This window comes from Euphorbia lathyris, chromosome 2 (assembly GCF_963576675.1).
Source record: "Euphorbia lathyris chromosome 2, ddEupLath1.1, whole genome shotgun sequence".
NCBI classification, from domain to species: domain Eukaryota; kingdom Viridiplantae; phylum Streptophyta; class Magnoliopsida; order Malpighiales; family Euphorbiaceae; genus Euphorbia; species Euphorbia lathyris.
The window spans coordinates 17,813,804-17,840,627 of NC_088911.1; the positions used below are offsets into that span (position 1 = coordinate 17,813,804).

The following is a 26,824-nucleotide window of genomic DNA, read 5'->3' on the forward strand; positions in this document are numbered from 1 at the left end:
GTCTTCGTCGTGTCGGAGCTTGTGGGGATGAAGGGTCAGCTGGAATACCTTCACTGGACTCAGTAGTAACTGTCTCCTCTTCTACATATGGATTTTCAAGTTGCTCAGCATGATCCTCAACAGCAACATTTTCATCTCCTTCAACTCTTTGTTCAGCCTCATCCTGAGGTTGCTCAACATTAGTCTGCTCAGTTTGTTGCTCAGTTTCTTTCTCAGCTTCCTGCTCTTGTTCAGCTCTTTGCTCAGTTTCTTCCTTAGTTTCCTTTTCTAGGTCAGTTCCATGACCTTGGGAGGATACAACCCAATCTATCAGATCAGATTCAACTAGTTTTAAGGAATTAATCTTCTTTTTTTTCATCAAAGGGGATTCTGGAGTTTCCTCTTCTTCATCTTCAGGCCCTTCTGGCCTCTTTCTCTTTTTTGCTGACTCAGCTTTTTCCTTAGCTTTGTCAGCTTTAGCTCTTTCTTGAGATATGAGTCTTACCTTCTTTGGGACAGCATGAATAACTTTAGAGCAAGTTTTAAAAGCCTTCCTCTTCTTCTTCTTCTGCTCAGGCTGAGCTATCTTAGGAGACTCAGCATGAGCCTCCACTTCTTTTTCAGGTTCATGTTCAAGCTCAACTTCTAGTTGCTCAGCTTCTTCATCTTCTTCACCATCTCTAACATCTTCATACCCTTTTAAAGGTTGATTGTACAACAATCCATCCAGCAGAACTGCAGTGATTTCACTCCCCAAGCTACTTGTTTCATTTATCATCTCGATCTGCTTGTCTTCGAGAATTTTTATGATTAGAGACCCCAAACGGAGTTTCTTACCACCTCGTTGAAGAGCTCCAACTAGGAAGACGGGGAGATTGAGCGGAGTGTAGGTCAGCATGTGTCATATGAAGCACTGCTCAAAGTTAGAGGCGGATGAAGCTGAGCTGAGTTTGGGGAAGATAAAGTTGGTCAGCATGTAATGGACCATCTTTTGTTCTTTCCCCATACAGGTGCTGGGTATTTCACCTTTATGGTCCTTGGGTTTACAGAACCCCTTGATCTTCTCAGCCGTGTCTTTTGGCACTTTCTCCTTTGTTGTTCTAAACTCAATTCCTTCTTCTGGTAAATCTAGTAAGGTGGCTAGATAGGCAGGGGTTACGATGATTTTCTGACCTTTAACTGAGGTTTCCAAATAATCAGAGTCATCTTCATCAACATGTAGATTCGAATAGAATTCTCGTACTAACCTAGGATAGGTTGTTCTTGAGAGAGAGAAGAGACCAGTCCACTTGTTCTTCTCGATCCAGTCATAAAATGGTTTCTCAGAGGTGACGAATCCTGGAGAGAACCATCTGCATTTTAGAACCTCCAGATTGTTGACCTTTTTGTGTAGTTTGATCATTTTTCTTTCTATTTGCGTCGAAGGACCCGTGGGGTCAGTCTGAGTGGGTTTGCCAGAGGTTTGGCCAAGTTGAGTAGTGAGGTTAGGGATTTTGTCTTTGCCGGAAGCCATTGTTGAAGGTTTTGAGGTTTTAGGGAGAGAAGAGTTTGATTTCAGAAAATCGTAGGTGTAAAGAGTAATGAGTAGGGATCCTTCCACTTTTTATATAGATTTATAGCGGCCCTATTCATTTAGCTAGCCGTTTTGCCTAGGGACATTCAATCGACAAAGATACTGTCATTTATGACATCTTCGGCGCATGGGATTTGTCATTAATGTGCGTCTTTCCAAGGTGCCAGAGGTTACACGTGTAGGTATTTATTTTACGCGAGTGGGTTTCCTTTTGGTTTCACTGGAATTCAAAGCTTTCGTGATGTTGAGTGCCTAGTTTTTGTAAACATGATTTTTTCTATCTCTAAGTAACTCAACATACGTTTGATCACTCAGTATGTGCATCTACTCAGCATAAGGTGATTACTCAATATGTTTATCTACTCAGCACATAATCATTTGTATCTACTCAGTATAATCATGCAATGTATATGTTCACTCAACATAGGGTGATCATTTTAAACTTGGTGAGTAGAAGTTTCTCATTGTTAATTTACTCAGCATGACATTTATACAAACATTCAACATTCAACATAGCAATCACTCAATCATTCAATTATACAGTTTTATTTAGAGTGGATTTGACATACCGATGGCTTCCCTTAGTGTATGGAATTGTTCTCGTGCCAAGGGCTTAGTGAAGATATCTGCAAGTTGTTCATTTGTTGGCACATAGGTCAGCTTGATCTCATCTTTTAGTACGTGATTTCTGATGAAGTGATGTCTTATGCTAACATGCTTCATCCTGTTGTGTTGGACTGGATTCTTAGATAAATCAATGGCACTTTTGTTGTCACATTTGATCTCTATTGTCTTTGTTTTGACTCCATAATCCTCAAGTTGTTGCTTTATCCATAGGACTTGTGCAACACAGCTTCCAGCAGCCACGTACTCAGCTTCGGTTGTGGACAGGGCTACGGATGATTGCTTCTTGCTGAACCAAGATACTAGACAGCTTCCAAGGAAATGACATCCTCCCGAAGTACTCTTCCGTTCTAGCTTATCTCGTCCATAGTCAGCATCAGTATATCCAATGAGTGTGAAGTCATTTGAAGTTGGATACCATAGACCTGCATCAACTGAGCTTTGCAAGTATCTAAAAATTCTTTTTACAGCAGTTAGATGAGATTCCCTGGGGTCAGCTTGATATCTAGCACAATAGCATATTGAGTACTGAATATCAGGTCTACTAGCTGTGAGATAGAGTAAATAACCTATCATACCTCGATAGAGTTTACTATCAACTGACTTACTCTTCTCATCCTTGCCTAGGACAGTATCAGTACCCATGGGGGTTGATATTGGTTTGCAATCTACCATGCTGAATTTCCTTAACATTTCATTGGTGTACTTAGACTGACTTATAAAGATGTCATTCTTACCTTGCTTGATTTGAAGTCCAAGGAAGAAGTTGAGTTCACCCATCATCGACATTTCAAACTCAGTTTGTATCTGTTGGCTAAATTCTTTGCACAAAGACTCGTCAGTAGCACCAAATATTATATCATCTACATATATTTGTGCAAGTAGGGTATGTTTACCCTTTTTCTTAATGAACAAGGTTGTGTCAGCTTTTCCCCTGACATAGTTCCTGGTCAGCAGGAAATTGGTCAACCTCTCGTACCAAGCTCTTGGAGCTTGCTTTAGACCGTACAAGGCCTTTTTGAGTTTATAAACATGGTTTGGAAATTTTGAATCTTCAAACCCAGGAGGTTGATTAACATATACCTCTTCGTTTATAAGGCCATTAAGAAATGCACTTTTTACGTCCATTTGGTATAGTTTAAAATTCATGAAACTAGCATAAGCACACAATATACGTATAGCTTCTAGCCTAGCAACAGGTGCGAATGTTTCTCCATAGTCTATACCTTCTTGCTGACTATAGCCTTGGGCTACAAGTCGAGCTTTGTTTCTAATCACATTTCCATGCTCATCTAGTTTATTTCTAAAGACCCATTTGGTTCCTATGGGCTTTTGATTCCTAGGTCTAGGTACTAGATTCCATACCTCATTTCTGGTGAATTGGTCAAGTTCTTCTTGCATGGAATTTATCCAATATTCATCTTGCTCAGCATCAGCAAAATTCTTTGGCTCAAGCATTGAGACGAAGGCAACATTGCTAAGGTATTTTCTGAGATGATCTCTGGTCATCAACTTGTTGTTGGCAGCATCAAGAATGGCCTGTTTTGTATGCCCTCTTGGGATCTTTATTTCCTTGGGCAATGTTGAGTCGTTTAGAAGAGGTGTTTCTACAATATCTACAGGAATAGATTGGTCAGCAAATGATATTTCCATTTCTTACTTACCTTGGGTCAGCTTCTGTATAGATGACACAGAGGCTTCTAGTTGATCAGCGGAAGCTGTTTGGTTCATCTTCTTCAAGCTGAGCTGACTTACCTGTAGGGTCAGTCTCATCGAACTCAATATGTACAGACTCTTCTACAACCTGAGTTCTTTTATTAAACACTCTATATGCTTTACTGTTTGTTGAGTACCCTAAAAAGATCGCTTCGTCAGCTTTAGCATCAAATTTTGCGAGGTTGTCTTTTGTATTGGGTATAAAACATTTACACCCAAAGGCACGAAAGTATCCAATGTTGGGCTTTCGTCCTTTCCAAAGCTCATATGGGGTTTTCTTAAGTATAGGTCTAACTAGAGCCCTATTCAGTATGTAACATGCCGTGTGAACAACTTCACCCCAGAAGTACTTTGGAAGCCTATTTTCACTCAGCATTGTCCTAGCTATTTCGACAATAGTTCTATTTTTCCTTTCAACGACCCCATTTTGTTGAGGTGTTCTAGGAGCGGAGAAGTTGTGGCCAGTACCATTGGTTTCACAGAATTCATCAAACTGTTGGTTTTTGAATTCTCCACTATTGTCGCTTCTAATGTGAGCTACTCTTAGGTCTTTGTCATTTTCAAGCTTTTTAATCAGTGTGGTAAACATCTCAAAAGTTTCATCCTTGCTACTCAGTAAGATGATCCAAGTGTACCGAGAGAAATCATCTACAATAACCAAGAAAAATTTCTTACCTCCCAAGCTGAGTGGCTGGATAGGTCCGAAAAGATCCAAGTGTAGTAATTCCAATGGTCTTTTGGTTGAGACAATGTTTTTGCTATGAAATGACTTTTTAGTTTGTTTGCCTTGCTGACAAGCTTTACACAGTTGATCTTTTTCAAACTTTAATTTGGGTAATCCCTCAACTAATTGCTTTCTAGCTAATTTGGCAAGAAGGTCCATGCTGACATGCCCAAGTCTTCTATGCCATAGCCAGGAGTTGTCCTCTTTAGACACTAAGCATATGTTTTTAGAGAACTGTTTTTCTAAGTTTAACATGTATACATTTTCTACACGAGGGGCAGTTCAAATCAATTCATTTGTATTTCCCTCGAGTATTTGACACTTAGTATCATCAAATACAACCTTTCTGCCGCTCTTGCAAAGCTGAGCTACACTCAGCAGATTGTATTTGAGACCTTTAACTAAGGAGACAGACTCAATGGTTGGGTTACCTCCGATAGTACCTGAGCCGACTATCTTACCCTTCTTGTTGTCTCCAAAGCTTACGCTTCCACCTCGTTTAAGCTCTAGTGTGATGAACTGGGTTTCATCGCCTGTCATATGCCTTGAGCATGCGCTGTCTATATACCATAGTTTTGACTTCTCCACGCATGTCAAGCTGACCTGCAATTTAAACTATTCATTTTTAGGTACCCAATTCCTTTTGGGTCCTTTCTTGTTAGTATAAACAGGTGCAAAATCATATTTTAACTTGTGACGGCATACTTTTATGGTGTGGCCTGGCTTACCACAGAAATCACAAAATGGTACCCCTTGAGGGTTGAACTGAGCATGGTCAGCATTGTTGTGTTGAGCATGCCAACATACTTTTGTGGTATGCCCTTTTCTTCCGCAGAAGTCACATTGGACAATCCGCTTGTTATGCCAACACACATCCCTTGTGTGCCCCCTTTTTCCACAGCATTCACATAGAGTGAATTGCTTACGCTGACTAGTACTTGCGTACTCAGCATGGGGTTTATTCTTACTTGAGCCTTTTACTTGGCTTTGTAACGTTGTGACATCCTTTCTAAGTTTCTTTGACTCAGTTTGAACCTCCGTGACAAACTCATGTATGATTTGCATGTTGGTATGTAAGTAAGAGTTGTCCTGGAGGAGATATCGGAGGTCACTCAGCTTGACCTCTTCAATCTCGTCACACCGCCTGCTGAGTGATTTAATCCTTTTGTTACACTTCTTAGTTAGTGTATATAAGTCACTCAGGGCATTTACCATTTCGTTTCTAAGGAAAAGTAGGGATGTTACCTCATTGTTATTTTCCTCCTGCTCGGAATCTCCAGAGAGGTCAGCTTGCTCAGATTGGGATTGGTCAGCTCCATCATCTGCCATGAAACATATGTTGGCTGTTTCATTTTGCTCAGCTTCAGATAATGTTGACACATCACTGTCACTCCATGTGGCTACCATAGCCTTTTTGCTCCCCTTCTTCTCTTTCTTGAGGTTGGGACAGCTTGACTTGATGTGCCCAGTTTGATGACACTCAAAACATGTGACAGATTTTGAGCTGTCCTTCTTGTACTTGTCACTTGACTCGGCCTTATACTTGTCATTTCTTCTAAATGACCTTTTTCCGTTTCTATCATTTCTCCTGAACAGCTTCTTCATCTTTCTGGTGAACATGGCCATTTCCTCATCATCAGTTGACTCAGCTTCAGTCGAGTCAGCTTTCATGACAAGTGACTTTTGTTTCTTATCTTCTGATTTTTCTTTCTCTTTGGCTTCAAAGTTTTTCATAGAGATTTCATGGGTCAGCAGGGATCCGATCAGCTCATCATATTTATAGGTAGTCAAGTCTTGGGCTTCTTCTACAACTGTTTTCTTTGCTTGCCAGCTCTTAGGCAAACTTCTCAGAATTTTCTTCACCTGTTCTTCTTCAGTGAAGTTCTTTCCAAGCCTTTTTAGCTCGTTTATAATATTTGTGAATCTTGCGTTCATTTCTGAGATGTCTTCATTCTCATTCATCTCAAACAGCTCGTAGAGTCTCATATGTTGATTGACTTTAGACTCCTTAACTTTGCTTGTGCCTTCATAAGTTACTTCAAGCTTCTTCCAAATCTCCTGTGCTGACTCACAACCTGAAATCTTATTGTATTCTGCAGCATCTAACGCACAGTGAAGCATATTTATAGCTGAAACATTATTTTGTAATTTTCTGAGGTCATCCTCTGTCCACTCAGCCTCACTTTTAACAATTTTCTCATTGTTAACAGTTTTGTATGGTACATGTGGACCTTGAACAATTGCAAGCCATGCACTCATGTTTGTGGCTTGTATAAAGTTCTTCATCCTATTCTTCCAGAATGTATAGTTTGACCCAAATAATAGGGGAGGTCTGGTGATTGATAATCCCTCTGGGAGTATCTGTGTTGTTTGGTTTCCTGGAAGAAACCGAGTGCTATTCTCACCCATTTTAAGGGATCAGCTCAAGATTGTTAGATCTTTGAGTAGAGAGCTTAGGCTCTGATACCACTTGTTGGTCCCTAGTAATTAGTCCCAAGGGGGGGTTAGGAACTAATATAACTTTTTCGCGTTTTAATTAAGCTGACTTGAAGTTATTTTGAGAGTTTGCTAACTCAGCTTTTGGTCAGCTTGGTGAGATGTGTTTTAAGACATCTTTAGTCAGGTGTTGACTAAAGTTATTTTCTTGTAAGTTAGGAATTGACACTCTTGGAGGTCAGCTTCTAACTCAGCACAACTTATTTACTCAAGGTCAGCTTTGGCAATTTATATGGTAAGTAGATAAAGCAAACAACACATGCAATATGAGAGAGTTTAGAGATTACTCAGTATCACTTATCCTAGTTCGGCCTCTCTGCCTACGTCCAGTCCCCAGAGTCCTCCGGGCTTTTTGAATCCAATACTGAGCTCTTTAACGGTAGAGCACAAACCAATTACAAGGCAGTTGAATATGCAAGAGTACCTTCCTCTATTCGTCTACTCAACTCCTACTAAGTGCTACAACCTAGCACTTAGATTTCTCTACCACTGAATGCTTACAATCAAGCACTCAGCTTAACACTCTCAATATTCCTATTGATCACAGACTTGTTCTTTTTCAACTAAAGAACACTTTAGATGATTACAAAACAATCAATCTAGCATTTACACAGAGAATAGAAAAGTTGGTGTAAGATCTTTTTGTATTTGAGTGCTTTCAAGATTTTCTCTCTTTGTATTTTTCTCTTGATGCTTCGGTGTTTATCCAAGGTTCTTCATTTTCCTTTTATAGAAGGAAAACTGCAGATTTGGATCATTTGAATTGTTGTTACCGTTAACACCAAAACGGCTCTTTTGGGGGACAAATTCTGGTCAGCTTCAGTCTGTTCTGCCATTCCCTTCCTCTGTTTTCTTCAGGCGTCAGGTTTTGTCTTATTGCACCAGACTTGTCTTTTTGCGCCAGTTGTCTTTTACCAATAATCCAATGTCCCATGTTTCTTGGAATTAGTCTTTTGTGTGTCTTCGAGGTTCCAATTATTGGTGCAGAGGATTGGCAGACTTTGTCTTGTAGTGAACGGATCCTTCATGCTGTCCTGACTGTCACCCAGCTTTATTCGTTATCTTCGGATGTTCAACTTCTAAGCTGAGTTCCTACTTGGTCAGCTCCGTTCTGTTTAAACGCTTCTGAAGAAGTCTCCAAATTTAGTTAGCTTCATTTTGCTTCTGAGTTCTACTTCACTCAGCTTCATTTCTGTCATGCTGAGTTCCGTTCTACTCAGCTTTGCTTGTGCTGACTTTTGTCCTGTTTTTACTTTATATATATTTTTGCACTCAATATTGAACAAACACATTAGTACAATTAAATCAAAGAATTTAAATTTAATTGCCTCTTAATCATGGATGATTTTGTCAAATCAAAATCTTGTGGAAAGGTGTTTCAACACATTTGTCTTTTTCCGGAGAAGTGAAAGCTTCTTTAGCATTTCTAGGTTCCGCGTCATCATTTGGAGTTACTAAAAGAGTTGTGCCTTCGATACCAAATCGTCGACTATCAACTCTTTGCCTTTTAGTACGGCGCGGTTCTGAGTTTTGATAAACTTCTCTCATGTATTCATTATAACCCGGAATCCTATCTCTTAGACTTTGTCCCAAATTCTCACAAGAATCAGGAATCAAACTCCCACTTAAATAAGGATCTATCACATTCGAAACGTTTTGAGGTTCAGAACTTTGACCTTGTTCTTGTTCCTAGTAGTGATCAGTATCATTACCTTGATCCTCAAAATTCCTCCCACTCGAATGGAGAGGTCCTTTTGAATCTAGTTCCTCAAATAGAGTGAGATCAGTGTCAACTTCTCCTAGCTTAGGAAACTCATTTTCTAAGAAGACGACGTCTCGTGATTCAAATTCTGTCACTCGGCCTTCACTATTTTCTCCCATTAGGACATATCCCTTTGATACATCAAGGTATCTTATAAAGACACACTTTCTACCTCTTGGGCCTAATTTCCCAAATTTGCTAGAGGTATCATGGGCAAAAACAGTACAACCCCAAGGTCTGAGCATACTCAAATCGGGTTTTCTACCAGTCCACAGCTCATAAGGAGTGGAAGTGACAGACTTGGAGGGCACTCGGTTTAGAACATATGTAGCTATTAGCAAAGCATCTCCCCAATAGGAAATAGGCAAGTTTGCTTCAACCATCATAAATCGAACCATATCAAGGAGAGTTCTATTTCTCCTCTCAGCAACACCATTTTGCTGCGGAGTGTATAGGATAGACAACTGATGCTCTATCCCTTTCTCATCATATAAAGCTTTGAATTCATCTGAAAGATATTGTCGACCTCAATCAGTTCTCAAAACTTTGATCTTCTTATCTAGTTGATTTTCAACAAAGTTCATAAACTTTCTGAAACAACTCAAAGCTTCAGACTTGTGAGACATGAAGTAGATATGACCATACCTTGTATAGTCATCTATGAAGGTGATGAAGTAGTAGGCCCCATGCCTAGCCCTCACATTCATTGGGCCACAGACATCAGAATAAATTAATTGCAAAGGAAATTCTGCCCTAGTACCCTTCCCGAATGATTTTCTATGCATTTTTCCTTTAAGACATGGTTTGCATGGAGGTAATTCAACTTTTCTTAAACTACCTAGCAAGCCCTCTTTGGCTAAACGATTCATGTGATCTTGGCCAATGTGATTTAACCTAGCATGCCATAAACTAACATCTTTATCCACAGAAGAAGAAGTAGTAACAGAAAAAATTATTGGATTCATATAATTCAATATCCAAAATAGTCAAACCATTCAGTACATATCCTGAACCATAAAATTCATTATCCAAACTTAAATGCAAACTGTTATTAGCAAAAAGAAAGGCAAATCCAATTCTTAACAAAGAGTTCACAGAAATAAGGTTTCTCTGAATATTCGGAGCATAGAGAACATCTTGTAGGAGGAGAGTTTGACCACCACGTAGACTCAATCTACATGTGCCAATCCATTCGACTGCAACTCTCGAGTTGTCTCCCACATAGATCCATCTTGAACCGACTAGAATTCATCGGAACTCGACAAAGGTCTCTCTTTCCTTCGTCACATGGTCCGTTGCACCTGAATCAACAACCCACAAAGGATCATGTTCAGCTATAAGAACAGTGCTAGATACATTTATTTCACTCACACATGAGTTAGTGTAGTGTACCTTAGGAACTTTGCAATCATTTGCATAGTGTACTTTTTCTTGGCAGTTGAAACATTTCACACGTGAAAGCTTCGGTTTCTTTCTGTTCTTTGTTCTCTTTCCCTTTCTATTTTCTGTATTCACATGCTCTTTGGCTTGCTCTTTGCCCTGGCCATAGAAGCGCTTACGCTTTTGCCTTGGAGGATTGGAACACCTCCCACTTGAGTGGGCTCCCACATAATGGGCTTCAACATTGATCTTAATCGATGCCAGACGATCCTCCTCTAGCTCAAGATGGCGACAAACAACATCGAAGGTTTGAATTGCTTCGGTGTGGGTTAGGTGCACCTTCATGTGCTCCCAACTGTTTGGCAAAGAACGGATAACAGCTTGCACTTTCTGCTTATTGGTCAACTGATGACCTGCTTCATTTAGCTCACTGATCATGTTGGACATTTCTCTTAAATGCTTTTTCATTGTATGATCAGGCCTCTTCTTGTAAGTGTCAAACTTAATTGTCAATGAGCGGAGCCTAGTTAGAGACACACCTCCGAATTTCTCCTTCAAGGCATCCCATAGGCCATTGGCTGACTCAATCTTACAGAATTGCCTAGTGAACTCATCATCCATGGCACTCAGCATGATGATGCGGGCAGTGGAATCCTTTTTCTTCCATGCCGTATAATCTCGGCGAAGCTGAGCAGTTGCACCATCCTCAGGTTCGGCCATAACCGTATCCAAGTGAGCAAGCACATCTTGCTATTCAAGCACATACTTTATTTTTATTGACCAAACCTCATAGTTATCCCCATTTAATCTCAGGTCTTTGTTGAGTTCAGCAACTATAGACTTTCTAGCTGCTGCCATTGATGACTGATCTACAATGGTATTGCACGACTTAGTAAGAAGTTATTAAAGGTTCAATACACACATTAATTCTCTAGACAACTTATATCTAATCAATCAAATTTTCATTCTAAATTTCGATTCGAAAATGAGACCGAAGAAGCTCAAATTACCCTTTACACTTTAGTATTAGATCCAACTAATTAGATATATTAATGCTTAGAAAATTTTGTTACTCACAAGTAACGATTTTACAACTTATTACAAAAATATGGTTGTTATAAGGAATTAAGATGACTTTTGATTTATTATTTCGATCTTAATGTTGACTAATCTTAACTACTAAGGTCGAAGATAATCATTAAATCAATAATAACTAATCACTGATTTAATAAATCGAAATTAAATGCTCACATAAAATTATTCAAGCTCATCAATTCCAATCCAACATACCAAAAATTATCCAATCAAAATCGAATAATAATTAAATTAGGATCCCAATGGTTATCCAAACATATTTGAATAATCACACCATAAATAAAAAATTATCCAAACATATTTGAATTTTTTTTTTATTAAAAATCAATTAGAAAACAAAAATTTCAATAGAAATCCTAACAAAAATTATAACACTGGAATAATAAACCCCAAAGAAAAAATTTGTTCCAAAAATTAAATCCACAACCACACCAAAAACAAAAATGGTTCATTTAACCAACATAAAAATCTTCCATCTCTTCCATGTAGGGAATTTCTCCTACACGGAACGGGCGAGGGAAGGAACGAATCACAGATCTCCTTAAATCTGATTTAAAATCATTTATAACACATAAACAATTTTATAAAATACTTTTAGAGAGTTTATAAAACATTTACAACACATTTAAAATATTTAATACACCCTAATTAAAAGAGATTGTATAAACTTCCCATCCAAAAATTTTGAAAAAATACCCAAAAAATCAAAAAAATTCAGAAACGCGTTTCTGTAAAAAATGGAAAAAAATTGGTTACGGGAAGAGGCCCCACGCGCCCACACGCGTGTAGAGGGCCTCTCCCACGTGGCGCGCGCTGGTTGGTCCAGCTGGCGCCAGCGCGGCATCGGCTGGCCAACCAGCGCCTGCCGCGTGGCGGGCTGGGGGAGACACGCGTTTTCTCCCCCTCAGGTGGCGCGTGAAGGCCACGCACCGCCTTCCCGGCCGATTCCGGCGACGAAAAATATATGGAACCTAGGGTTTTTGGGGTCTCTGGACTCGATGGTGTGGTCGGTTTTTCGATTTGACGAGCGGAACGGAAAATCAGAAGGTAACAGAAACCTAAAACGGGTTTAATTGAGTAAAAAACGTTTAAATCGAACCCAAATTCAATTTAATCACGCAATCAATCAATTCCAGTGTATAATCATAAAAAAAATAACAATGAATTATTTTTAATCTTTCAAAAAAGATTCAAACGCAAACGGATTCACGGTAAAGACGGAATACTAGATCCAATGGCTTTGATACCAATGTTGGGAAAAACATATATTCACAACATATATATTTATCCAAATAAGTAAACGGGTTTACGGGTTATCTCTTGTAGCGCAGATCCCGTTCTTGATTTGCAGCGGAAGGATTTCGGATCAATCACCCGATCTAGTATCACCGGTCAAGCCTTCAACCACGCCAATAAAATTGGGAGAGGAAGACAATTGGTTCACGAACTAAAGCGACGACGAATCCCAAAAATAGAGAGAGGGGCGGCGGCTTAGGGAAAAAGAGGAGAGAAAAAATTCTCTGTAGATCATGTATCTCAAAACCTAATTTCTGGCTCTCTTCTAATTCTCTTAGAATTATGATAGATTAATGTTTCTATTTATACTGAATAAATAGATCACCTAACCCTAATTCTTATTGAGTTTGAGTCGTTCCATTTCGGGCGGGCCTAATTGGATCCATATCCAATTAATTCCAACACCTTAATTGTGATTTTTATCATAATAAAAAAAACTTAACACAAATTGTATTTCAACAATTTTAATGGAAAAATTATATTATATCTTCTGCATAACACCTCATTTATGTATCGAATTAATAATTTAATGTTTATTTTCATTTTAAGTGTGGAATTTTCATTCTCATTTTTGTTTTCATCGCTATCTAGGTGCAAAATTTTCATTCTAATCACTATCTTATGTATAAAATGGAAAAATATTCTCATCCGGTATCTTTAATTTACTAAATAAGACCAAAATATTTTCTTCATTTTTATTCATTTACTAAACTAGATCAAAATATTTTCTTCATTTTTTTATATTTTCTCTTATTGATTAACATGTTATTTTTAGTTTATTTATTTTTTTAAAGTAAATAAACACAAAAAAATTAATATATATATAATTTTTTTTATTAGAAAAAATATTAAACACTTATTTAATTTAAGTGCTTTTGATAATAATTATTTTGCCACCGCTTAAATTAGTAAATTAAGTTAAAAAAACACTTATTTTGGTAAGTCAAAATATTTAACTTAATATTTTAAATTAAACATTATTGACTAATATTTTTTATAATAATTATATCACTCAATATTTTTGGTACTTATAATATTCAACACTTAAAATTCGGGTTAAGGTGCAAAAATGTCCCTAACGTTTTGGGGCAAGAGCAATGTTACCCCTAACGTCTAAAATGATGCAATTTTACCCCTAATGTTGGAAGCCAAGAGCAACCCTAACGTTGATAAATTGGGTCAATTTGAGAAATAATTCATCAAACTGTCTTCTCGGTCATTAATCTTATCATCTACACTTTACACATGCGTTATTTTATCAGTAACAAATAACAAACATATGTTAGGATGTGAAAAAAATAAGAAAAAAAGATTAAAAATATACTGTCTTTTGTACGAATTAGACAAAAAAATCAAAAAATTCACTGAATTTATATATATTAATCTCTAATTTTATTATTAAATTACAAAAAAAAAACATAATATCATTTTTTTAGAATAAATTGATATGCAATTGGTGCAAAATAAAGAAAAAAAAGACTGTATTTTATAATAGTGTCCGAAATTGATCCAATTTATCAACGTTAGGAGTAAAATTGCTCTTGGCTACAAACATTAGGGGTAAAATTGCACCATTTTAGACGTTAGGAGAAAAATTGCTCATGACCCAAAACGTTAGGGGTATTTTTGCACCTTAACCCTTTAAAATTCAGTACTTATTTTTTCAGTACTAATTTTCAGTTTTATCAAACAACATCTAACTTTAAAAAATTTAAATCCCTTCTTCGAAAAAAAAGAAAAGAAAAAGTTAAATCCCAATGAATATATATATATATATATTTTTTTGGGTAATTAATTTATTAGTCCTTATATTTTGACAAAACACATTGTTTAGTCCTTGTATTTTCAAAAACACATGATAAGGTCCCTAACCTTTTTCTCAGTGAACTGTTTAGTCTTTCCGTCTGTTTGTTAGATTTTTTACCGTTTATGACTTCGGAAATGACTAAATTACCCTTTATTATTTACCTTCAAACTTTAGAAGAGGAAATCCAATTTAGAAGAAGAAGCTATTTGTATGGAGAACAAGAAAAAGAACATACCCAATGTTTACGAATTTGAACGATTAAGAAGAAAATCAAGAAGAAGAACACTCAAAGTTGATTTCAGATGCATTAGAATTTAAAGAAAAGGAAAAGAAGAACGCAAATCCAAATTGACTAACAAAATCTTCATGAAAGTCTAATGGCAGGGACTAAACAGTTAATCGAGAAAAACGTTAGGGACTAAATAGTTCACTGAGAAAAATGTTAGGGATCTTACCATATGTTTTTAAAAATACAGGGACTAAACAGTGTGTTTTGTCAAAAATAGGGACTAATAAATTAATTACCCTATTTTTTTTTATGAACCCCAATGAATAAAATTGGAGTAACCCTAACCGTCCACTTGAAATGTCAGTTAAGATTGCCGCCAAATCCTTTTTCAACTATATCTCCAGCAAATCAAATCAAGGAAATGTATTCCAAAACAAAAACGAGTTATCTCCCGAAAACCTTATCAATCATTCTCCAACATGCTCGACTCGTATCCTCAGCTTATAGTACTGGGCCAATCCATTTTAACGACCCTTGCTCTCTGCATTCTTTTTGCTCGAAAGCCCTGAAATTCTCTGCTAAAAGTAGGCTTATTGGGGAAGGGAAACAAATCCATGCACATCTAATGAAGTTAGGATTATACAATGTACTGTCTTTGCAAAATCAGCTTTTGAAGTTTTATCTCAATTGCAACGGATTTGATGATGCCCGTAGATTGTTCGACGAAATGAGTGTGAGAAATGTGGTGACATTGAATACAGTAATCTGTGGGCTTGTTGATTGTGGAAGTTATTGTAAGTCCAATCTCTTCATGATCTTTACTTATTTTAAGCGTATGTTGCTGGATAAGATGAATTTTGATTCTATAACTTTCAATGGTTTGCTTCGTGCCTGTCTTGAGCTAAATGATATTTGTAGTGGCAGACAATTGCACTGTTTCGTAGTGAAATTGGGTTTTGAGTCGAGTTGCTTTGTCAGCAGTGCTCTTGTTGATCTTTATGGGAAATGTGGATTTGTCACGGAGGCAAGGTGTGTTTTTGATAAAGTGGTGAGCAGAGATGTGGTTTTATGGAATGTGATGCTGTCTTGCTATGCATTCAATTGTTTGGAAGAAGAGGCTTTCAGAGTCTTTAACTTGATGCGGCTAGGAAATCTTATGGGGGATGGTTTTACATTTTCTAGCATGCTCAATTCGTGTGCGAATTTGGGTTCCTATGCTTTAGGGAGGCAAATTCATGGTCTTATTATCAAATTGTCTTTTAATTTAGATATTTTAGTGGCGACTGGACTTGTTGACATGTATGCAAAGAGTGAAACCATAGAAGATGCACGCAAGGTTTTCGATTATATGGATGCTAAAAATGTTGTGTCTTGGAACACGATGGTTGTGGCCTATGGGCAGCAGGGAGATGGGAAGGAGGCTATGAAACTTCTAGAGGAAATGTTGCGAAAAGAATTTTCTCCGGATGAACTTACTCTTGCTAGTGTATTTAGTTCAGCAAGTACTGCCTCAGCAAGTTATGAAGTTATGCAAGTGCATGCTTATGTGGTGAAAATTGGGGTTCAATCCTTTCTATCAATTGGAAATGCCATGATTAGTGCATACTCGAAGTGTGGCAGAACTGCTAGTGCACTTGAATGTTTTAACTCGATTCCAGAACCTAATCTTATTACATGGACCTCACTTATCAGTGCTTATGCATTCAGTAATCTTCCAGAACTTAGTATCAAGATATTCGAAACAATGTTATCTACTGGTGTAAGACCAGATCGAGTGTCTTTTCTTGGGGTTCTTTCTGCTTGTAGCCACGCTGGGTTTGTAAAGGAAGGTCTTCAATATTTTAAATTAATGATAAATTTTTATAAAATTTTCCCGGATGTAGAACACTGTGCTTGTCTTGTTGACCTTCTTGGTCGAGCTGGCCTTTTAGATGAGGCTTTTATTGTCTTGAGCTCAATGCCAGTTGAAATGGGATCAGACACCTTGAGAGCCTTCATTGGAGCGTGTAAATTACATGGACATATGAGATTTGCGAAGTGGGCTGCAGAAAAGCTTTCAGAGTTGGAGCCAAACATTCCAGTAAATTATGCTCTCATGTCTAACATTTATGCCTCTAGGGGTCAGTGGGATGGTGTGGCAAAAATACGCAAACTAATGAGAGACAGGTGTGACCACAAAATTCCTGGTTGCAGCTGGATGGAACTCAATGGTGTCTTGCACACATTCGTGTCAAGCGATAAATTCCACCCCCAAGCTTTAGAGATGTACTGCATGCTAGAATTATTACTTGAACTGATGAGGGATGAACATGCCATTTCCGAACTCCATTCCATGCCCGAAATATTCTAGATGAATCTCTATATTTCTCTAGCTGATATTCTACATTGGCTTGCGCCATGTTAACTAGTGATGTCTTTTGATGTAGGGATGAGTTTGCTTCCCAATCTCAAGGTATAGTGGTATATTGATATTATATTTTCTCTAGTCTTATAGCTAGCATTTCCACGCATAAATATTGACATAATCCTCCGATCTTCATTGTTAAGTAGGATATGTCTGTTATTTTGCAACTTGATATACTTCTTAACATTTGCAGTTTAGAGGTGAATGTCCAGTGGATTGAATGCAACTCTAAATTTTCATGAATTCTGATGTTCATGGTTTTACACACAATTGAGTAATGAGGTTATCTCTAAACCCTATCATATTACTGAAGTATATTTAGTTTGTCAACATATGTTCTCTCTACCTTGTAAGATTTATATAAGCTAATTAATTACCTTGATTAATAGAGCTCTGGATGCAAACTGACATTTTCTTAGAGTGATGCGATGCATGGTGAAGATGGAGCGGTGCACTCTATGTTGTGATCGGGATGGCTGAACTGATGTGATATTAGATTCTGCTGAAGTTTTTCAGGGCAGATTCATGTAACTGGAGTATTCTGATGTCAATTGGACAGTACATTCCAGCCATCCTCTCTCTGGTGCATTGAAGAAATGAATCGAAATCTCTGTCTGCTGGTTTAGAAGGACATGCTGGTTTAGGCGGTGAAGGACAATGGACGAGGGATTTTGAATGATTCACTAAGAAATATGAAGAACAAGTAATTTCAGCTAGTCTTCCGCAACGTTTCATTTCAGTATTGAAATTAACAAATGTATTTGTTGAATTGCAGGTACATTCTTGTTATGATTTGTGCCTGTTATGTACTATTTGTGAGTCAAAGTAAAATATGGGTATTAACACATTTGTGGTCTATCCCTAAACTATTTAACTGAGTAACTCTGCCAACCAGACAGGCAGATTGCTTTGAATGTCTTTGGCACGCCATTAAGACTGGCGGAGTGAACTAAAAACACTACAAAAAACGGTAGTTTCAAATCCACCACAACTAGAGAAATAGTTTAGGGATTGACCACAAATGTGTCAACATCCCAATAAATTATGATAGCGATTGAAATCTTTGTAATGAATTAGGTCGTTTTCAAACTTCAATACCTTATTATCAGCAGTAGAAGTGTCTTTTACATGTCATTTTTCTTTATTCCATTGACCTTGAATTTATTTTTGTCACAGAAATCCAAAGTAAAACAAACAACTGCTTCCTATGATTATGAAATAGACTATAATCATCCACATCTCCTCTAGTTACAGATGGTTGGTATCTTGAAACTTTGGCAACTTCAACAGGCTGCAAAGCTCTTTCAAGGGGCAGTTGATTGACTTGTAAACCAAGGGATATAAACTTCTGTTTCCTGCGAATCCAACATAATATTTTCTCTATCTTGCTGGTTCTCTGTCAATTCTGTAACAGGTAACTCTGTGAGTAGTTCAACCTTCTTTTTCCCTCCTCCTTTGCTTGTCTGCTTAATTTCTTATCTACTTTCTGTAACTACCTAGCTGATGCATACAAATGATCAAATCTGACTTATTTAAAACTATGAATATAATAATTTATAAAACTTGAGTGTAGTTTTTTTTTTTTTCCTTCCCCCCTTCCCTTCTAATTTTGATTTTGTTACATTAGTGCTGTCTCTTTCAGCCTAGTGTATATAAATCAACTTGAGAACGAGGTAAAAAAAAGCCATGCGATGCATCAAGAGTTGGGTAAAATACATTTATAACCCCTTAGCTATAGCGCTACTAACATTAATGACCCCATAAAAATTCTCGAACTTTTCATTTTGTAGCATTGAAGTCCAAATCAACAAAAATCCGTAAATAAATTTAATGAAATTATAGATTTGGACAAATTTGAGTATATCATTGACTTTTTTTTCATATCATCCAAAATTATGGTCAAATACTTATTTTACTCTCGTTATTTCGTTAATTAGATTTTTGTTAACTCCTTGACATAATGTAATGTTCAATTTTTTCTTATGTCAAAATATAATAGGAGTCATATAATATTAATAGCTCTATAATTTAAAAATTATTCTATGGTTTTTCTTTTGAAAGGAAAATTATTTGTATGGTATTATGGTGCCTTGAGTCATCAAGAAACCGAGTAATTAAGTGTCCATAGATGTGTTGGGGCCATATATAGTTATATAGATTTATGATAAATGTGGAGCCTTATGGGTCTAACAACCAGGATGTCGGTTTCCATTTTGAAGTGGTTTACAAGGATTTCTGCTTTCTTTTCTGCTCAACTAACAATGTTGTTTTCATGCTATGAATGTTATTTTTAGGCTTGTACTTTATGTTTTTAAGCTAAATACTATCCTAACATGATATTATATAAATTGATTCTTAAGTATTAGTTCTATGATATGATATTAGAATCTTTTAGATTATCTCATCAATGATCCGAATCCTTACAATCTCGTTTATTGATTTAATATGGTGTGTTGTACACGTGTCAAATTTGTAATCGCGTGCAATGATGTGTCAGATATTAATATGAATTGAGTTTTAACTATCAACTTAACATTATAATTAAATTGGTTCTATGTACTAAATAGTCGACAGTTCAAACTTTATCAACTTCATTATTAGTAAATGGAATTTCAATACATACTAAGATGAGTTTTAATTGTTAGGGCTAAGTAAGCAGTTGTAACTGCTTAGAGTTTATTTTTAATAAGTTCCTAAATTTTAGGAACCACTTCTAGTAGACTTCTTCTCCTTCTATTTCTCTGTTACGTAACTGACTCCATATTGTGTGGAGATTTTCTGAACGTTACTTTGAGATTACTTTCAGATTGTATTTTCTATGTCTATTTAAAAGCCTTTATTCCTTAATAATATTATCGAAGTATTCTTAGAATTACTTTAGAACAACAAAATTGGTATTAGAGCTCTCAAAGAAGCCTGACCTGTGTGTGAGAAAATAAGAACAAGTGCAAGCAGTCAAAGAGAAGATGGCAGAAGGGAACAACTTTGCGCAACCAAGCATTCCAAAGTTCGACGGAGATTATGACCATTGGAGTCTTATTATGGAAAATCTTCTGAGGTCGAAGGAGTACTGGAGTGTCGTACAAAATGGTTTTGTTGTACCAGAGTTTGAAGAAACGTTATCTACGGCTCAAAAGAAAGCTTTTGATGAAGCAAGTTTGAAAGATCTCAAAGCTAAGAACTACTTGTTCAACTCAATTGACAAAACTATTCTGAAAACAATCAGTCAGAAAGAGACATCCAAACAACTATGGGACTCCATGAAGACAAAATATCAAGGGAATGCTAGGGTACAACGTGCGCAGTTACAGACCCTAAGGAGAAACTTTGAATTGCTGGACATGAAGACAGGAGAATCAGTCACCGACTATTTTGGAAGAGTGATGGCGGTGGCCAACGATATGAGAAATTGTGGAGAAAGCATGCCTGACGTGAAGATAGTGGAGAAGATCCTAAGAACCCTCATTGAGAACTTCAATTACATCGTATGTTCTATTGAGGAATCTAAGGATATAGATACTCTTACTGTTGATGCTCTACAAAGTTCTTTGCTTGTGCATGAGCAAAAATTCAGGAAGAATACTGCTGGAATTGAAGAACAGGTGCTGAAAATCTCCCAAGACACAAAAGGAAGATGGCGAGGAGGCCGAGGAGGTGCTGCTCGAGGAAGAGGGAGAGGTCGAGGAAGAGTCATCAACAAAGCCATGTCTGAGTGTACCATTGTCATCAACTGGGACACTTTCAATATGAATGTCCCAACTGGGATAAGAAAGCAAATTATGTAGAACTTGATGATGAAGATGAAATGCTATTAATGGCATTTGTTGAAACAAACAATGCTAAGAAGGATGAGATATGGTTTCTGGATTCTGGATGCAGCAACCATATGTGTGGAGAGAAAGCCTGGTTTGTGTATCTTGATGAAACTTATAAGCAAACTGTGAAGCTCGGAAACAACAGTCGTATGCAGGTTATGGGAAAGGGGAGTGTACGACTATCAATTGAAGGAGTAACTCATACCGTTGCTGATGTCTACTTTGTACCAGAATTGAGAAGCAACTTGCTCAGTATTGGTCAACTTTAAGAACGTGGATTCTCTATTCTCATTCAACAAGGAGTCTGTAAAATTTTCCATGCAGTAAGGGGTCTAATCATACAAAGTTGGATGAGTACAAATAGAATGTTCGCCTTAATGGCCAAGGCTGAAGGAAATACAACGAATCAATCAAGGTGTCTACAAGTATCCAGAGAAGTTGAGACGCAGTTGTGGCATCAAAGGTATGGACATTTGAATTATAAAGGGTTGAGACTCTAAAATTCAGGAACATGGTGAAAGGACTGCCTGTATGGAATGGAGCACTGAAAACTTGCACAAGTTGTCTAGTGGGGAAGCAACACATGGAGCCTTTTCCAAAGAAAAGTCAGTGGTGTGCCTCAAAGAAATTGCAGTTGGTACACTCTGACTTATGCGGCCCAATCTCTCCAGACTCAAACAGCGGCAAGAAATATATCTTGATTTTCATCGATGACTATAGCAGAAAGGTTTGGATATATTTCTTGCAAGCCAAATCAGAGACCTTCACACACTTCGTGCAATTCAAGAATCAAGTAAAGAAGGAATCTGGTTCGGTTATATGTTGCCTACGTACCGACAGAGGGGGTGAGTTTAATTCAAATGAATTCAATTTATTCTGTAATGAAGCAGGAATCACTAGACAACTTACTGCAGCCTACACTCCGCAACAAAACGGAGTGGCGGAGAGAAAGAATCGAACAATAATGAATATGGTGCGATGTGTACTAGACGATAAAAAGGTCCCAAAGAAATTCTGGCCTGAAGCTGCAAGGTGGACAACACATGTGCTGAATAGAAGTCCAGTCTCTATTGAAAAAGAAAGGACGCCTGAAGAGATGTGGAGTGAGGTAAAACCTAATGTTAATTATTTTAGAGTTTTGGGGTGTTTAGCTCATGTACATGTCCCAGATCAAAGGCGAAAGAAGCTAGATGATAAAAGTATGAGTTGCATACTTCTTGGCGTCAGTGAACATTCCAAGGCGTATAGGTTATACAATCCAGTGACACAAAAATTGATAACCAGCCGTGATGTGGTGTTTGAAGAAGAAAAAGGATGGATATGGGAGAATGACAAAAATCAAGAAGATAAACTTGTTTGGGCAGATTGTGACAATGAGCCTGCTGAAAAAGGGGAGAATGAAGAAGATAAGACTTCAAGTGAAGAAGAAAATGAGGCTGAAGAGTATGATGAAGCTGAAACTGAAGAATCTGAAGAATCTGACACACCTCCAAGAGTTCGAAGGAAACCTGTCCACCTACAAGATTATGAGTCAGGAGAAGGACTCTCAGATGAAGAAGAGGAAAGAAGTAACTTTGCAATGTTTACTGCCTCTGAGGATCCAATTTTATTCGAAGAGTCAGTAAAAGATGAGAAGTGGAAGAAAGCCATGGCTTCCGAAATAGAAGCGATTGAAAACAAATAAAACTTGGCACTTAACAATTTTACCAGCAGGAGCAAAAAGAATTGGTGTAAGGTGGGTGTTCAAGACCAAGCTTAACGAACATGGAAAGGTGGACAAATACAAGGCACACCTAGTAGCCAAAGGATACGCACAACAACACGGTGTCGATTACAATGAAGTTTTTGCTCCGGTGGCGAGATGGGACACCATTAGGATGCTTCTTGCAGTAGCAGCACAAAGGGGCTGGTGTGTTTTTCAGTTAGATGTGAAGAGTGAATTTTTGCACGGAGAACTGAAGGAAGATGTATATGTTGATCAACCTCCAGGATATGTCAAACTAGGAGAAGAAAATAAAGTGTATAAGTTAGAAAATGCACTCTACGGTTTGAAACAAGTACCGTGTGCTTGGTATAGCAAAATTGAGGCCTATTTCATCAAGGAAGGATTCCTGAAATGCAACCATGAGCACACATTATTCGTCAAAATAGAAGGAGGTAACAAAGTTCTAATTGTCAGTCTTTATGTGGATGATCTTATTTTTACTGGAAATAATTCTAACATGATTGAAAAGTTTAAAGTTTCCATGAAAAGAGAATTTGATATGACTGATTTGGGGAATATGAAATATTTCTTGGGTGTGGAAGTCAGTCAGAAAGAAGAAGGGATTTTTATCACACAAAAGAAATATGCCGGAGAGTTGCTTGAAAGATTCAATCTTCATGAAGGAAATTTTGTCAAGAATCCTATAGTTCCGGGTGCTAAACTATCAAAGAATGATGGAGGAATCAAAGTGGATGGCACACTGTACAAACAACTCATTGGGAGTCTTATGTACATAACCGTTACAAGGCCTGATCTCATGTATGTTGTCTGCTTATTAAGCAGATTCATGGCTAATCCTTCAGAACAACATATGCGTGCAGCAAAAAGGGTTCTGCGTTACTTGAAGGGGACAAAGTCCTTTGGTCTATTCTACAAGAGAGGAGGAAATGATGAATTAATTGCATATACAGACAGTGATTATGCCGGTGATACTGATGACAGAAGAAGCACAAGTGGCTATGTATTCCTTTTGAGCAGCGGGGCAGTCTCATGGGCATCTAAGAAGCAGCCAGTAGTAACGCTCTCTACTACAGAAGCCGAGTTCATTGTTGCAGCTTATTGTGCATGTCAGAGTGTATGGATGAAGAGAATTCTGGAGCATTTTGAAGTTGTGCAACCTCAGCGTACAACAATCCTATGTGACAACAGCTCAACCATCAAATTATCTAAAAATCCAGTTCTTCATGGAAGAAGTAAGAATATTGATGTAAGGTTTCACTTCCTTAGAGATTTTTCTAAGGATGGAATTATTGAGCTTATTCATTGTAGAACTGAAAGGCAAATGGCAGACATCATGACTAAACCATTAAAGCTGGAAGTATTTGAGCGTCTGCGAGAAGAATTGGGAGTTCACGAAGAAGTAAACTGATTATTGACATGATCAGTTTAGGAGAGGCAATGTTAGGGCTAAGTAAGCAGTTGTAACTGCTTAGAGTTTATTTTTAATAAGTTCCTAAATTTTAGGAACCACTTCTAGTAGACTTCTTCTTCTTCTATTTCTCTGTTACGTAACTGACTCCATATTGTGTGGAGATTTTCTGAACGTTACTTTGAGATTACTTTCAGATTGTATTTTCTATGGCTATTTAAAAGCCTTTATTCCTTAATAATATTATCGAAGTATTCTTAGAATTACTTTAGAACAACATTAATAACATACTTCAAGTTCAAAGAAAGTTCAAGTGTGGAAATATGTTAAAGACGGATGGAATTTACTTTTAGTTTGTTATTCAAGATTTACTATTATTTTCTATTAATAAAAATAGAGATTACAAACAAACTTTACCTTAGAGATGAATATACAGATCACTACTTTTCTCTTCTCTTAACTATTTTGGGTGGTACCAAAGCTTGGTTATTCCAAGTAGAGAGAGTCATTATGGTCTCTTATTCTCCTATTATCATGCCTCAGATTATCTCCCAATTAAAGTTTTTTGCATACGTTAGGACTCAAATTCGAAATGTAACTTAAGCGACTTGAGATCCTTAACCACTTAGGTAAAACCTTAATTCTTATTTAAAACAAATCAATTGAAATTATTTAAGTTAACCTTAAAACAATAGGAAAGAATCTAAGTTAGCCTAAGAAAATATCTGATTTCATATCAAATGTTATGACCTAAAAATCCAAATTCATCAAATGTACTTTTGATATTTAATATTCTACTACTTAATAAAAACATGCATATAAGTCAAATTTCTAAATAAAAACAAACGACATATGTCGTTAGACATTACATGAAAGTTTGTTTTTGAATAAAAAAAAGTAAACTAGAGAAAGGGAAGAGTCAGAGAATTGTCATTTCCTCAATTAGAATTTGATTTGTTGACTAAGAGAAATAAATTTCATAGCAAAGTAAGTAAATAATTTTTTTTAAAGTAAGAAATCCAATATTTCCTCACCATTTATATTGCTAATCATCTTATTAATAATATTATTAACTTATAATATTAATAATCTAATATCTAATTAAAATTGAATTTGACAGGTTCAGTTAATTTGACAATTTTGCTAATCATTTATTAACGAGGATCTTAATAAAAAAAATTTACTTTTAACCATTTTAATCCTAAAAAATTATATTATTTGTTCTTTCTATTTCCAAAGATGAAACCCTAAACCTTTTGTTAAGAGAGGAGGAACCTTTACATTCCACCACAATTTCCTGTTAGACCTGGATGAATATTATAATTACATTTATACAACAACAACAATAACAACAACAAAACCTTAGTCCTGAAATGATTGGGGGTCGGCTAACATGAACCATCATATAAAACCGTGAAATCAAGTTGTGTCAGCGACACAAATTCGCTCCCTCCACTCTGTCCTATCCACTACCATATTTTCCTCAATTCCCAGTAAACTCATATCACTCTCTATCACCCTCCTCCAAGTTTGCTTAGGTCTTCCCCTACCCCTCACCACTACATCCCTTTGCCACTCTTCGGTTCTCCTAACCGGCGCATCAAGCGCTCTACGTCTCACATGACCAAACCACCTTAGTCGGTTTTCTCTCATTTTATTCTCAATAGATGTGACCCCTACTTTTGTCCTAATTATTTCATTACGCACCCGGTCATTTCTCGTATGACCACACATCCATCTCAACATACGCATCTCCGCCACCGACATCTTATGGATGTGGCAGTGTTTCACTGCCCAACACTCCATACCATATAACAATGCTGGTCTAATTGCCGTCTGGTAGAATTTTCCCTTCAATCTATTAGGCATGCCGGGATCACAAAGGAAACCCGTAGCACTCTTCCACTTCGACCAACCAGCTTTAATCCTATGAGCAACATCTTCATCTACTTCTCCATCCGTTTGGATAATAGATCCTAAATACCAGAAGCAATCCGAGGCCTGAACAACTCTCCCATCTAGGGTGATTGTCCCTGCCTCCCTACTCCTATGGCCGCTAAACTTACACTCTAAATATTCTGTCTTACTTCGACTCAACTTAAAACCTCTAGATTCTAGAGTTTGTCTCCATAGTTCCAACTTCCTCTCCACTCATTCTTTCGTCTCATCAACCAACACAATATCATCTGCAAACAGCATGCACCATGGTATACCATCTTGAAGTGAACTTGTTAGTTCATCCATAACGATGGCAAAAAGAAATGGGCTTAGTGAGGAACCTTGATGCACTCCAATCGTAATAGGAAACTCTTCAGTCTTCCCAACACTAGTACGTACACTCGTGCATACTCCCCCATACATGTCCTTTATGATGTCAATATATTTTCGCGAAATGCCTTTCCTTATCAGGGCCCACCAAAGTACTTCCCTTGGTACCTTATCATATGCTTTCCCCAAGTCAATGAAAACCATATGCAAGTCTTTCTTCTTATTTCGATAGTGCTCCATTAATTGTCTCATTAGATGGATGGCTTCCATAGTTGATCTTCCCGGTATAAAGCCAAACTGGTTTTTCGAGATCTTCATCGTCCTCCTTAGCCTTTGTTCGATCACTCGCTCCCAAAGTTTCATAGTGTGACTCATTAATTTGATTCCTCGATAGTTGGCACAATCTTGGACATCGCCTTTGTTCTTATACAAAGGGATTAAGATACTTTTCCTCCATTCTGATGGCATCTTATTGTTTCTCCAAATTTTGTTGAACAACGTCGTCAACCATTCGATTCCTCT

The 26,824-nt window shown here is 37.2% G+C and overlaps 1 protein-coding gene across 2 annotated transcripts; it reads left to right on the forward strand.

Annotated features, from left to right (window-relative positions):
• Positions 1–15,062: 15,062 nt before the first annotated feature.
• LOC136220328 (pentatricopeptide repeat-containing protein At2g46050, mitochondrial) lies at positions 15,063–18,575 on the forward strand. 2 transcript variants are annotated; one of them, XM_066008138.1, is made up of 4 exons: positions 15,063–17,133; positions 17,279–17,367; positions 17,475–17,860; positions 18,262–18,575. In XM_066008138.1, the coding sequence occupies exon 1, from the start codon at positions 15,103–15,105 to the stop codon at positions 17,029–17,031; it is 1,929 nt and encodes a 642-aa protein (XP_065864210.1). In that variant the 5' UTR covers positions 15,063–15,102; the 3' UTR covers positions 17,032–17,133; positions 17,279–17,367; positions 17,475–17,860; positions 18,262–18,575. The 2 variants fall into 2 exon arrangements, with proteins under 2 accessions (XP_065864210.1, XP_065864211.1); XM_066008139.1 differs by having other exon boundaries at positions 17,505–17,860.
• The last annotated feature ends 8,249 nt before the right edge of the window (positions 18,576–26,824 follow it).

Coding starts and splice junctions, on each gene's coding strand:
- LOC136220328 (XM_066008138.1), top strand. CDS start 15,103: ATGTATTCCAAAACAAAAACGAGTTATCTCCCGAAAACCTTATCAATC.